This window comes from Salmo salar, chromosome ssa01 (genome assembly GCF_905237065.1).
Source record: "Salmo salar chromosome ssa01, Ssal_v3.1, whole genome shotgun sequence".
NCBI lineage: Eukaryota > Metazoa > Chordata > Actinopteri > Salmoniformes > Salmonidae > Salmo > Salmo salar.
Window position 1 is genome coordinate 158,471,933 of NC_059442.1, and position 13,828 is coordinate 158,485,760.

Here is a 13,828-nt window from a genome sequence, read left to right on the forward strand (position 1 = left end):
CTTAGCTTAGTGATGAGCTTTGATGGTACTATGGTGTTGAACGCTGAGCTGTAGTCATTGAATAGCATTCTCACGTAGGTGTTCTTTTTGTCCAGGTGGGAAAGGGCAGTGTGGAGTTCAATAGAGATTCCATCATCTGTGGATCTGTTTGGGCGGTATGCAAATTGGAGTGGCACTTCATGGCTACAAACGTGAGTGCCCCGGGTCGGTAGTCATTTAGACAGGTTGCCTTAGTGTTCTTGAGCACAGGGACTATGGTGGTCTGCTTGAAACATGTTGGTATTACAGACTCAATCAGGGACATGTTGAAAATGTCAGTGAAGACACCTGCCAGTTGGTCAGCACATGCCCGGAGCACACGTCCTGGTGATCCGTCTGGCCCCGCGGCCTTGTGATTGTTGACCAGTTTAAAGGTCTTACTCACGTCAGCTACGGAGAGTGTGATCACACAGTCGTCCGGAACAGCTGATGCTCTCATGCATGTTTCAGTGTTACTTGCATCGAAGTGAGCATAAAAGTGATTTAGCTCCTGTGGTAGGCTCGTGTCACTGGGCAGCTCACGGCTGTGCTTCCTTTTGTAGTCTGTAATAGTTTGCAAGCCCTGCCACATAAGACGAGCGTCGGAGCCGATGTAGTATGATTCAATCATAGCCCGGTATTGTCGCTTTGCCTGTTTGATGGTTCGTTGGAGGGCATAGCAGGATTTCTTATTAGCTTCTGGGTTAGAGTCCCGCACCTTGAAAGCAGCAGCTCTACCCTTTAGCTCAGTGCGAATGTTGCCTGTAATCCATGGTTTCTGGTTGGGGTATGTACGTACAGTCACTGTGGGAACGACGTCCTCGATGCACTTATTGATAAAGCCAGTGACTGATGTGGTGTACTTCTCAATGCCATGGGAAGAATCCCAGAACATGTTCCAGTCTGTGCTAGCAAAACAGTCCTGTAGTTTAGCATCTGCTTCATCTGACCACTTTCTTTTATAGACTGAGTCACTGGTGCTTCCTGCTTTCATTTTTGCTTGTAAGCAGGAATCAGGAGGATAGAATTGTGGTCAGATTTACCAAATGGAGGGCGAGGGAGAGCTTGTATGCGTCCCTGTGTGTGGATTACTGATGATCTAGAATTGTTTTCCCTCTGGTTGCGCATTTAACATGTTGATAGAAGGTTAGGTAAAGCTGATTTAAGTTTCCCTGCATTAAAGTCCCCGGCCACTAGGAGCGCCGCCTCTGGGTAAGTGGTTTCCTGTTTGCTTATATCCTTATACAGCTGAGTGAGGTCTTAGTGCCAGCATCCGTCTGTGGTGGTAAATAAACAGCCACAAAAAGTATAGATGAAAACTCTTGGCAAATAGTGTGGTCTACAACTTATCATAAATACTCTCTAGAGACTTCCTTAGATTTCATGCACCAGCTGTTGTTCATAAATATGCACAGACTGCCCCCCTCCTCTTGATGGAGTGTGCTGTTCCATCTTGCCGGTGCAGCATATATCCCACTAGCTGAATATCCATGTCATCATTCAGTCACGATTCCATGAAACATGTTACAGTTTCTGATGTCCCGTTGATAGGATATTCGTGATCGTACCTCGTCTAACTTATTGTCCAAGTAATACTGACGGTAACGGCAGCTTTCCCACTAGCCGTCTGCGGATCCTTACGAGGCACCCCGCTCTGTGTCCTCTGTATCTGCATCTCTATCTCTTGCCAATGACAGGGATGTTGGACTTATCGGTTGTTTGAAGTACATCCTGTGTGTCCTGCTTGTTGAAGAAAAAAATCTTTGTCTAATCCGAGGTGAGTGATCGCTGTCCTGATATCCATTAGCTCTTTTCTGTCGTGAGATACGGTGGCAGAAACATTTTGTACAAAATAAGTTACAAATAACGCAAATAAATACACATAATAGCACAATTGGTTAGGTGCCCGTAAAACTGCTGCCATTTCTTCCCGGCGCCATTTTATACAGGTAGTAGCCTAAACCTATAGATGTTACATTGATCTGGGTGAATGGAATATGAATGACCATAATCCAATATGCTGTAATAGAAATAAGGCCATGCTCATTAAAAAAATGATTGTCCTCCCTCATCTTAAACGGCACCGACCGCCACTGGTACTTAGTAAAGTGTTGTATTGGATTTGCCCGAAACATAACATTTTGTATTCAGGACAAAAAGTTAATTGATTTGCCACATTTTTTTCATTATTACTTTAGTGCCTTGTTGCAAACAGGATGCATGTTTTGGAATATTTTTATTCTGAATAAGCTTCCTTCTTTTCCCTCTGTTAATTAGGTTAGTATTGTGGAGTAACTACAATGGTGTTGAGCCATCCTCAGTTTTCTCCTATCACAGCCATTGAACACTAACTGTTTTAAAGTCACCATGGCCTCATGGGGAAATTCCTGAGCAGTTTCTTCTTCTCAGGCAACGGAGATAGGAAAGACGCCTGTATCTTTGTAGTGACTGGGTGTGTTAATACACCAGCCAAAGTGTAATTAATAACTTCACCATGCTCAAAGGGATATTCAATGTCTGTTTATTTTTGTATTTTTTCCCCATCTACCAAAAAGTGCCCTTCATTGCGTGGCTTTGGAAAACCTCCCTGATCTTTGTGGCTAAATCTGTGTTTGAAATTCACTGCTTGACTTGGGGACCTTACAGACAATTGTATGTGTGGTGTACAGAGATGAGGTAGTCAAAATCATATTAAACACTATTATTGCACACAGAGTGTGTCCATGCAATTTATTATGTGACATTTTTACTCCTGAACTTATTTACGCTTGCTATAACAAAGGGGTTGAATACTTAGACTAAAGACATTTCAGCTTTTCATTTTTAATTAATTTGTAAAAATGTTGAAAAATATAATTCCACTTTGACATTATGGGGGTATTGTATGTAGGCTAGTGACACATAAAAATAAAAAAAATGTAATCATTTTAAATTCAGGCTGTAACACAACAAATTTGTAGAAAAAAATCAAGGGGTGTGAATACTTTCTGAAGGCACTGTATACACAAATACGCACAAATCACTCTTAAAACACAAACTCAACACTACAAACACTATCATCAACAACAACACTAGTTACTTACGTATCGCTGTTAGCACTGCCAGCAGAGAGAAAAAAGAGAAATGTTGAAGAATTTTCCCATGTATGTAAACAAAGCCACTTTAACACACTCATAAGGGTGATGATTCATCCAACTATACCTCCGTAGTAAAGTGCTCACCTGCTCAGTTCTTTCTGCAGCTCCTGCATGTACTGGTGGCACTGGGCATAGTATGTCGCCTGGGCCTCCACAAACTCATGCAGGCAGCGAAGGTGGTTGACCTACCAGGGAAAGGGGGGACAGGGTGAAAGACAAGAAACAAGTTGTACCTCCAAAAGCCTGGTTTCACACATTCAATGGTTTTCACAATGATTGTTACTAAACCGCAACGTTACAGTTTATATTTGTTGGAGCAAAATTGTCTGAATACTTCTCCCATCTGTTTAGGCTCTAAAGATCTAATCACTCACCCATCTTAGACACATAGGTTGTGAGAACTGGTTAGAACATGCTTTTTTGTTTGTTTGACTGCTTTAATGGAGTAGTGCTACCCCTGATCTCTACCCCGATCCAGCATCCTCCCCAGACCTAGTGCTGTTTCCCTAGGTCTGGGCTTTCCGTGACTAGTGTGTGTGTGATGTCTCTGGACTCACGTGTGTACTGCTGATGCCCTCCAGTAGCAGTCGGGTGACCTCGGCCTGTCTGTCAAACTCTGTCTGAGCCACACGCAGCTCCTGCTCCGCCTATAAGAGAAGGGGGGAGAGACCACATGAACACCCACATACACTGAGTGTACAAAACATTAAACCTCTTTGGGCTAGGGGGCAGTATTTTCACATCCGGATGAAAAGTGTGCCCAAAGTAAACTGCCTGCTACTCAGGCCCAGAAGCTAGGATATCCATATTATTAGTAGATTTGGAAAAGAGAAAACACTGAAGTTTCTAAAACTGTTTGAATAATGTCTGTGAGTATAACAGAACTGATTTGGCAGGCGAAACCCCGAGCACAATCCACCCAGGGAAAATTTATTTTGAGCTCAATCTGTTTTCCATTAGTTTTCTATGGCAATCCCTTTTCAATAGAAATACGCGTGCATTTCCTATGGCTTCCACTAGATGTCAACAGTCTTTAGAAATTGGTTGATGTTTTCCCTTTGAGAAATGAAGAAGTAGCCCTGTTATTTTCATGTGTCACTAATGTTTTGGTGCGCATGACCTGGAATGTGCTTCACTTTGTTTTCATCCGGTATTGAGCACAGTATTTCCCGTCTTTAATTGTATCGATTATTTACGTTTTAGGATACATAAAATTGAACGTTGTTTGAAATGTTTGGACAAAGTTTACAGGTAACTTATTAGATACTTTGTAGGCATGTTGGGCGAGATGGAACCGGTGTTTTTCTGAATCAAACGTGCCAAATAAATGGACATTTTGGGGATATAAAGAAGCAAATGATTGAACAAAAGGTCATTGATGTCATTGATGTCATATTCAATTGAGGTGTTGCACGAAGGTTAGTTGAGTAATCTCTCGGACAGATTAAACTGGAAGTGACAACTTTTTACAATAATTTTACTTCTGAGTAACCAAGATTAGTTGAAGAGACTTGTCTGCACGTCTCAAATCATATATGGGACGGTAATGATTTAGGAAAGGTAAACTGGGGTAGGAGGGCTAATTGTGTTTAGTGCCCATCTGTGCAGAGGAGGAGGGACCCAAATGGCACCCTATTTCCTACGATGTGCACTACTTTTTACCGGAGTCCTACAGTAGACAGTGTACAAAACATTAGGAACACCTTCCTAATATTGAGTTGCACCCCCTTTTGACCTCAGAACAGCCTCAATTCGTCAGGGCGTGGACTCTACAAGGTGTCGAAAGTGTTCCACAGGGATGCTGGCCCATGTTAGCTCCAATGCATCCCACAGTTGTGTCAAGTTGGCTGGATTCTTGATACACACAGGAAACTACTGGCCCATGTTGACTCCACAGGGATGCTGGCCCATGTTGACTCCAATGCTTCCCACAGTTGTGTCAAGTAGGCTTGATGTTCATTGGGTGGTGGACCATTCTTGATACACATGGGAAACAGAGCGTGAAAAGCCCAGCAGCGTTGCAGTTCTTGACACAAACCGGTGCACCTGGCACCTACTGCACCAGGCAGCAGGCTGTTAACCAGCCTGCCAGCTTAGTGGAGTCTGCCACTAGCACAGTCAGTGTAGTCAGCTCAGCTATCCCCATTGAGACCGTGTCTGTGCCTCGACCTAGGTTTGGCAAAACTAAACATGGCGGTGTTCGCCTTAGCAATCTCACTGGAATAAAGACCTCCTCCATTCCTGCCATTATTGAAAGTAGCCCTATCTCCAAATAGGGCTACTTAATGTTAGATCCCTCACTTCCAAGGCAGTTATAGTCAATGAACTAAATCACTGATCATAATTTTGATGTGATTGGCCTGACTGAAACATGGCTTAAGCCTGATGAATTTACTGTGTTAAATGAGGCCTCACCTCCTGGTTACACTAGTGACCATATCTCCCGCGCATCCCGCAAAGGTGGAGGTGTTGCTAACGTTTATGATAACAAATTTCAATTTACAAAAAAAAAAAGACGTTTTCGTCTTTTGAGCTTCTAGTCATGAAATCTATGCAGCCTACTCAATCACTTTTTATAGCTACTGTTTACAGGCCTCCTGGGCCATATACAGCGTTCCTCACTGAGTTCCCTGAATTCCTATCGGACCTTGTAGTCATGGCAGACAATATTCAAATTTTTGGTGACTTTAATATTCACATGGAAAAGTCCACAGACCCACTCCAAAAGGCTTTCGGAGCCATCATCGACTCAGTGGGTTTTGTCCAACATGTCTCCGGACCTACTCACTGCCACAGTCATACTCTGGACCTAGTTTTGTCCTGTGGAATAAATGTTGTGGATCTTAATGTTTTTCCTCATAATCCTGGACTATCGGACCACCATTTTATTACATTTGCAATCGCAACAAATAATCTGCTCAGACCCCAACCAAGAATCATCAAAAGTCGTGCTATAAATTCTCTGACAACCCAAAGATTCCTAGACGCCCTTCCAGACACCCTCCGCCTACCCAAGGACGCCAGAGTACAAAAATCAGTTAACCACCTAACTGAGGAACTCAATTTAACCTTGCGCAATACCCTAGATGCAGTTGCACCCCTAAAAACAAAAACATTTGTCATGAGAAACTAGCTCCCTGGTATACAGAAAATACCCGAGCTAAGAAGCAAGCTTCCAGAAAATTGGAACGGCAATGGTGCCACACCAAACTGGAAATATTCCGACTAGCATGGAAAGACAATACCGTGCAGTATCGAAGAGCCCTCACTGCTGCTCGATCACCCTATTTTTCCAACTTAATTGAGGAAATTAAGAACAATTCAAAATTTATTTTTGATACTGTTGTAAAGCTAACTAAAAAGCAGCATTCCCCAAGAAAGGATGGCTTTCATTTCAGCAGTGATAAATTCATGAACTTCTTTGAGGAAAAGATCATGATCATTAGAAAGCAAATTACGGACTCCTCTTTAAATCTGCATATTCCTCCAAAGCTCAGTTGTCCTGAGTCTGCACAACTCTGCCAGGACCTAGGATCAAGGGAGACACTCAAGTGTTTTAGTACTATATCTCTTGACACAATAATGAAAATAATCATGGCCTCTAAACCTTCAAGCTGCATTCTGGACCCTATTCCAACTAAACTACCTGAAGAGCTGCTTCCTGTGCTTGGCCCTCCTATGTTGAACATAATAAACGGCTCTCTATCCACCGGATGTGTACCAAACTCACTAAAAGTGGCAGTAATAAAGCCTCTCTTGAAAAAGCCAAACCTTGACCCAGAAAATATCCAAAATACTATCAGCCTATATCGAATCTCCCATTCTTCTACAAAAATGTTAGAAAAAGCTGTTGCGCAGCAACTCACTGCCTTCCTGAAGACAAACAATGTATACGAAACACTTCAGTCTGGTTTTAGACCCCATCATAGCACTGAGACTGCACTTGTGAAGGTGGTAAATTACCTTTTAATGGCGTCAGACTGAGGCTCTGCATCTGTCCTCGTGCTCCTAGACCTTAGTGCTGCTTTTGATACCATCGATGACCACATTCTTTTGGAGAGATTGGAAACCCAAATTGGTCTACACGGACAAGTTCTGGCCTGGTTTAGATCTTATCTGTTGGAAAGATATCAGTTTGTCTCTGTGGATGGTTTGTCCTCTGACAAATCAACTGTACATTTTGGTGTTCCTCAAGGTTCCGTTTTAGGACCTCTCTCTCTCTCTCTCTCTCTCTCTCTCTCTCTCTCTCTCTCTCTCTCTCTCTCTCTCTCTCTCTCTCTCTCTCTCTCTCTCTCTCTCTCTCTCTCTCTCTCTCTCTCTCTCTCTCTCTCTCTCTCTCTCTCTCTCTCTCTCTCTCTCACTCTCTCTCTCTCTCGACCTCTCCTCTCTCGACCTCTACCTCTCTCTCTCTCTCTCTCGACCTCTCTCTCTCTCTCTCGACCTCTACTCTCTCTCTCGACCTCTCTCTCTCTCGACCTCTCTCTCTCTCGACCTCTACCTCTCTCGACCTCTCTCTCTCTCGACCTCTCTCTCTCTCTCTCTCTCTCTCTCGACCTCTCTCTCTCTCTCTCTCTCTCTCGACCTCTCTCTCTCTCTCTCGACCTCTCTCTCTCTCTCTCTCTCTCTCTCGACCTCTCTCTCTCTCGACCTCTCTCTCTCTCTCTCGACCTCTCTCTCTCTCTCGACCTTCCTCTCTCGACCTCTCTCTCTCGACCTCTCCCTCTCTCGACCTCTCTCTCGACCTCTCCTCTCTCGACCCTCTCTCTCGACCTCTCTCTCTCGACCTCTCTCTCTCTCTCTCTCTCTCTCTCTCTCTCTCTCGACCTCTCTCTCTCTCTCTCGACCTCTCTCTCTCTCTCTCGACCTCTCTCTCTCTCTCTCTCGACCTCTCTCTCTCTCTCGACCTCTCTCTCTCTCGACCTCTCCTCTCTCGACCTCTCCCTCTCTCGACCTCTCCCTCTCTCGACCTCTCCCTCTCTCGACCTCTCCCTCTCTCGACCTCTCCCTCTCTCGACCTCTCCCTCTCTCGACCTCTCTCTCTCTCGACCCCTCTCTCTCTCGACCCCTCTCTCTCTCGACCCCTCTCTCTCTCGACCCCTCTCTCTCTCTCTCTCGACCCCTCTCTCTCTCGACCCCTCTCTCTCTCGACCCCTCTCTCTCTCTCTCGACCTGAGCCCTAGGACCATGCCTCAGGACTACCTGGCCTGATGACTCCTTGCTGTCCCCAGTCCACCTGGCCGTGCTGCTGCTCCAGTTTCAACTGTTCTGCCTGCGGCTATGGAACACCGACCTGTTCACCGGACGTGCTACCTGTCCCAGACCTGCTGTTTTCAACTCTCTAGAGACAGCAAGAGCGGTAGAGATACTCTGAATGATCAGCTATGAAAAGCCAACTGACATTTACTCCTGAGGTGCTGACCTGTTGCACCCTCGACAACTACTGTGATTATTATTATTTGACCTTGCTGGTCACCTATGAACATTTGAACATCTTGGCCATTATCTGTTATAATCTCCACCCGGCACAGCCAGAAGAGGATTGGCCACCCCTCATAGTCTGGTTCCTCTCTAGGTTTCTTCCTAGGTTCTCGGCCTTTCTAGGGAGTTTTTCCTAGCCACCGTGCTTCTACACCAGCATTGCTTGCTGTTTGGGGTTTTAGGCTGGGTTTCTGTACAGCACTTTGTGACATCAGCTGATGTAAGAAGGGCTTTATAAATAAATTTGATTGATTGAAATAAATTTGACCTACTATCATTACCCGTTCAAAGGAACCTACATCTTTTGTCTTGCCCATTCACCCTCTGAATGGCACACATACACAATCCATATATCAATTGTCTCAAGGCTTAAAAATCCTTCTTTAACCCGTCTCCTCCCCTTCATCTACTGATTGAAGTGGATTTAACAAGATACTTCAATAAAGGGACCATAGCTTTCACCTGGATTCACCTTGTCAGTCTACGACATGAAAAGGGCAGATGTTCTTAATGTTTTGTCCACTCAGTGTATATGCACACACATGCATGTACAGTGAGCTCCAAAAGTATTGGAACAATTACATTTATTAAGTTTTTGGGTCTGTACTCCAGCTTTAATTTCAGGGTATTTTCATCCATATCAGGTGAACCGTTTAGAAACTACAGCACTTTTTGTACATAGTCCCCCCATTTTAGGGGACCAAAAGCATTGGGACAAATTCACTAATGTGTATTAAAGTAGTAAAAAGTTATGTATTTGGTCCCATATTCATAGCACGCAATGACTACATTAAGCTTGTGACTCTACACATTTGTTGGATGCATTTGCTGTTTGTTTTGGTTGTGTTTCAGATTTTGTGCCCAATATTAATTAATGGTAGATAATGCATTGGAGTCACTTTTATTGTAAATAAAAATAGAATATGTTTCTAAACACTCTATTCTGATTTACAATAAAAGTCACTCCAAAATGACCCAATACATTATTTAACATTCATTTAAACCTATATGGATGATAATACCCTCAAATGAAAGCTGACAGTCTGTACTTTAACCTCCGTCATTGTATTATTTCAAATCCAAAGTGTTTTAGTTGACAGAGCCAAAACAAACCAAAACATGTTTCACTGTCCAAATACTTTGAGTTCACTGGACGGACATGGACACGGACACACACACGGACACACACACACCTAAAGCAGTCTATGACATTTTTAGGCTGTGTTATTAAACACCAATCTTACTAAGTGATACTTACTTTGTCTACTTCCTCACTCCACAGCTAGAATAAGCAGCATGACAACAAGGGAGATAAGAGCAATTCTCAGAACAACAATGACAGCACACAACAGACCTTGTGGGGTTCTACATCCACATAATCATATCTCCCCAGAGCAGTCTCATGAGTCTGTCTCAGGGGCAATGGCCCCATTGCCTTTCTGACTCATTGATATGATGAAACACTAGCCATGTAGTAAGATGGGAGGAATCCCCCTATAACAATAAAAGTCTAGTCATGTCTGGAAGAGGCCAATGACTTAAAAACATGAGTAAGTAATCAGATTATTTTGTTGAAACCACTGTTAGGTAGGTGATGTGAGTCAAGAGTCACTTTTAAATGTAGCGCAGCAGTTCACACTGGACACAGGCATTAGTAACTAGCTATTCCCTAACTGCATGTACTTATCAACTGTAATAGTCCTGTTACAGGGTATTTATTACACATGTTATTAGACTGCTCCTTACTCTACGATAAGTATAGCCAAATGACATTTCTGTGGGACTGGCAGAATTAAAATGATAGGAGGACACGTAGTTTGTGTGGACAGTACACAGACGGCATGACAAAGCCCTGGGAAGTGCTCTATTGAGGGTTCAGCCAAACTGACGGGAAACATCATAGGAATATAATTCATTAGATTATATTTCTATGGGAAACATGCCCCTGGAATTCTAAGCAGCTAAGGAATTGATTCTCGAAGGAGAAATACAAATCTCAATAAGGGCAAACGTGGGAGGATGTGAACACACAGCGTTTAGGTCACGAAGAGGATTCACATTTTTTGCTTTTTCAACAACAACGGCCTACTATACACAACCATCTGTTTGACAATTACAACAACAGAATCTCTCATTATAGACAGACACACAACTATGTGACACAACAACTGACAAAACAAATAATATAGTCCAACGTGTTGGACTGAAAAGAGCATGGCCAGGCACGTCTTCGCGCTTGCATTCAGCCTAAACACGACTACCACGAACAAACCCTTCTCCTCCAATACAGACTGACGAACGTGACAGAGTTACCTAGCCAGTAGCGATAACAAAGACAGTGACAACATCAGGAGCAAAACAGACCTATGAAAGTGGAACAAGGGACCATTATTTTTGTTTGGCTAACTGCATGGTGGCAAAAATGAGGTAGATAAGAGATCCTAACACCTGCCATCTTCTGGTCAGTTGTCCACCAAAGGGCTACCTGCTATCCTGATATCTGTCTCCGGGGGGCATCCCTCAGAGACGAGGCCATCCCCCAATTCTAATTAAATAAAACTTTGTATTTGCATTCAGTCTATTGTTCATTCAGTTAGGCCTCTCCATGATTGAACTAATTAATCAAGTCTGTGGTCAGTCAAATCAGGTGCTGAAGTTTGGCTGGATTCCATCAGAGCGTTGAGGTGATTGGGGGGGGGGATCTGTCACATTTGGAGGGGGAGGGGCTCCAATACATACACACCCTGTAAGGGCCTCGAGAACAGGCGATGGGGCAAGTAACGCCCTACTATACCACAGTACCATTGAGCTAGTACCTATACTGCTGAAAATAAAAGGTGCTTCATTGCGGTTTTATATAGCCATATATAATAATATAAGCCATTTAGCAGACGCTTTTATCCAAAGCGACTTACAGTCATGCGTGCATACATTTTATGTATGGGTGGCTCCAGCAGGGATTAAACCCAATACCCTTGGTGTTGCAAGTGCCAAGCTCTACCAACTGAACCACACTGATCTGTATGAAGCAAGCCATGGAACGCTTTTTGGTTCTGTATAGCACCATTTCTTCTAGCAGTGTAGGGCGGAGGTTGTATCCCATCTAGTATTGTTGATATAGGCTATGAACAGTGTAAACCTATTTATATATACCTTCCTCTGATCCATCACATTGGCCGACTCTTTGGAATCTTCCAGATCCCAACTATCCCAGCCACCACTGCTTTGCTGTTTTTAAGTTACATTTTAGGGTTTCATTTATTTGCACCAAAGTGATAGACAACAATACAGATAAAACCAAATAAATAAAAAACAGTGTGCAGGTTGGAAGACCAAGGGCTTATATAAAAACAATACCACAAAAAAATATATACAAGTCTAAAAAATATTTTTAAAAGTTTGTTAAAACAGATAACAAAACCTAACCATAAAAGTACAAATTAACTGATCAGAAATCACAAAAAATAATAAACAGTATATGTTTTGTTTAAACATGTGTGTGGATGTGAGTGTGAGAGAGATGGGCTATATTTAAAAAAAATATATATGTATATATATATATTATTTAACTATATGGAGGAGATTACTGAATAGTTTGGTTCATCAGGCTGACCCCCAGTCTTCGCTTGAAGTTATTGAGGGACGATGGAGTTTTGGCAATGTGAAGATAAGAATTCCAGAGTATGGTACCTCTGTATCTGATAGAGAATTAGTTTGAGGATAGCTTAGTCTCTGTCTCCTTCTACATGTCTGTCTCTTCCTAACAGTCTCACCCAAGTTATTATCCACAAAGACTAGATATATTCAGAAAAGCTAACTTGTGACGTAGGCCATGAAGTGCACTAAACTTGTGTTGAAAGACTCAACTAAACCAGAATTTGTACATCTAATGCTGTGTGTTTGTGTGCGCGCGCCATTGTACATATTCTATGGAGTGTAGCCTGTGTGTTTTTGTGTGTATGCATCTCTCAACATGAGTCTCCTTCGTCTGTGGGCGTCTTACCGCAGATGCGCTCGCAGACAGAACATAATTTCGAGGCCTAGTCTCCTGAAAATCGGGCTCGGCCTACAGGCAGAGGAGGGGGTAACAAAGTCATACAGTCATGCATCGCATTAACACAAGCAGCTCCAACAAACAGCACACTGAGGAAGAAGAAGAATGAAAGGGAGAAGAAATGAGAAGAAGAAGCAAACGGTCAGTTCCCACAGGAGTCTGAGATGGAGAAGCAAAGCTGCAGTTCATGGAATATGGGGGGCTCCAATGTGTCCTCTATACAGACAGAAGCTGCCTTAGCATGCTAAGCTAATTATGGCTACATACAGCTGCTCCCAGAGTTCTACAGACCTGGCTCTGACAGTAGCATCCACTTGAGGGCATGAGCGTTCTCCCATACAGAAGGCCTCAGCTCAGGGCCTATATACATAAAGTGTCTCAGAGTAGGAGTGCTGATCTAGGATCAGTTTATCATTTTAGATCATAATGAATATGATTATATGGACAGATCCTAGATCAGCACTTCTACTCTGAGATGCTTTGTGGATATTGGCCCAGGACTGTGCAGTGCAAGTAGCAGTGCGGTGCGCAGCCTATTTGTGTTTTATGATGTTAAGAGGAACTTGGATGGTATGATTAACTTGTCTTTTGTCACGCAGAGCCAGTGATGAGAATAAAATACTACCTCCACACCATGAGGCATGAATGGATTAGAAGAGCTTAGACAAATATTTATTTGCATCAAGCGCCATGCACGTTTTCAAAGTCAAGGTCCAATATTCAGGTATCATTATAATGGTGGCAGACATCTTGGTTTTGCATTGTCTTCTGTTCAAACCTGACCATTGAACCTGTGGAATGGACAGCAGACTGGCTGGATACCCCCCATCAGTCTTCAGGATGTATGAATGTGGGAATGAGCAGGGCTTTCCAACTGAGGGGACAATGGAGTATTGTTCAAAGGGTCCAGAGGCCCCTGAATCAGCTTTCAGGGCCCCAGACAATGAGGCGGGTAGACCTTGGAGATGGTAGTGGAAACACTGAGGCCACTTAAAACAACAGTATAAAAATGTACAGTCTCAGTTCCACATCATCAACTTTGTTGCACCAGTGTACCATCCAAAACATTTTGTTTGGTGAAGTCAACTGAAAAATAAATAAAAAAATGTTCCACCTCTCATATGACCATCTCTAGATGTCA

At 43.2% G+C, this 13,828-nt stretch overlaps 1 protein-coding gene across 15 annotated transcripts in view; it reads right to left on the minus strand.

The window, feature by feature from the left end:
• Window positions 1–13,828, minus strand: part of sh3glb2b (SH3-domain GRB2-like endophilin B2b) — a 39,526-nt gene that overhangs the window by 5,500 nt on the left and 20,198 nt on the right. For 2 of the 15 annotated variants that reach the window (XM_014141947.2, XM_014141938.2), the window contains 6 exons: window positions 12,637–12,699; window positions 11,787–11,861; window positions 9,892–9,915; window positions 3,713–3,802; window positions 3,240–3,340; window positions 3,102–3,116 (listed from right to left, as the gene is read on the minus strand). In XM_014141947.2, the coding sequence (XP_013997422.1) occupies window positions 3,102–3,116; window positions 3,240–3,340; window positions 3,713–3,802; window positions 9,892–9,915; window positions 11,787–11,861; window positions 12,637–12,699 (368 nt within the window). The remainder of the gene's footprint in view (window positions 1–3,101; window positions 3,117–3,239; window positions 3,341–3,712; window positions 3,803–9,891; window positions 9,916–11,786; window positions 11,862–12,636; window positions 12,700–13,828) is intronic. The other 13 variants (XM_014141973.2, XM_014141967.2, XM_045693126.1 and 10 more) reach the window with 8 other exon arrangements.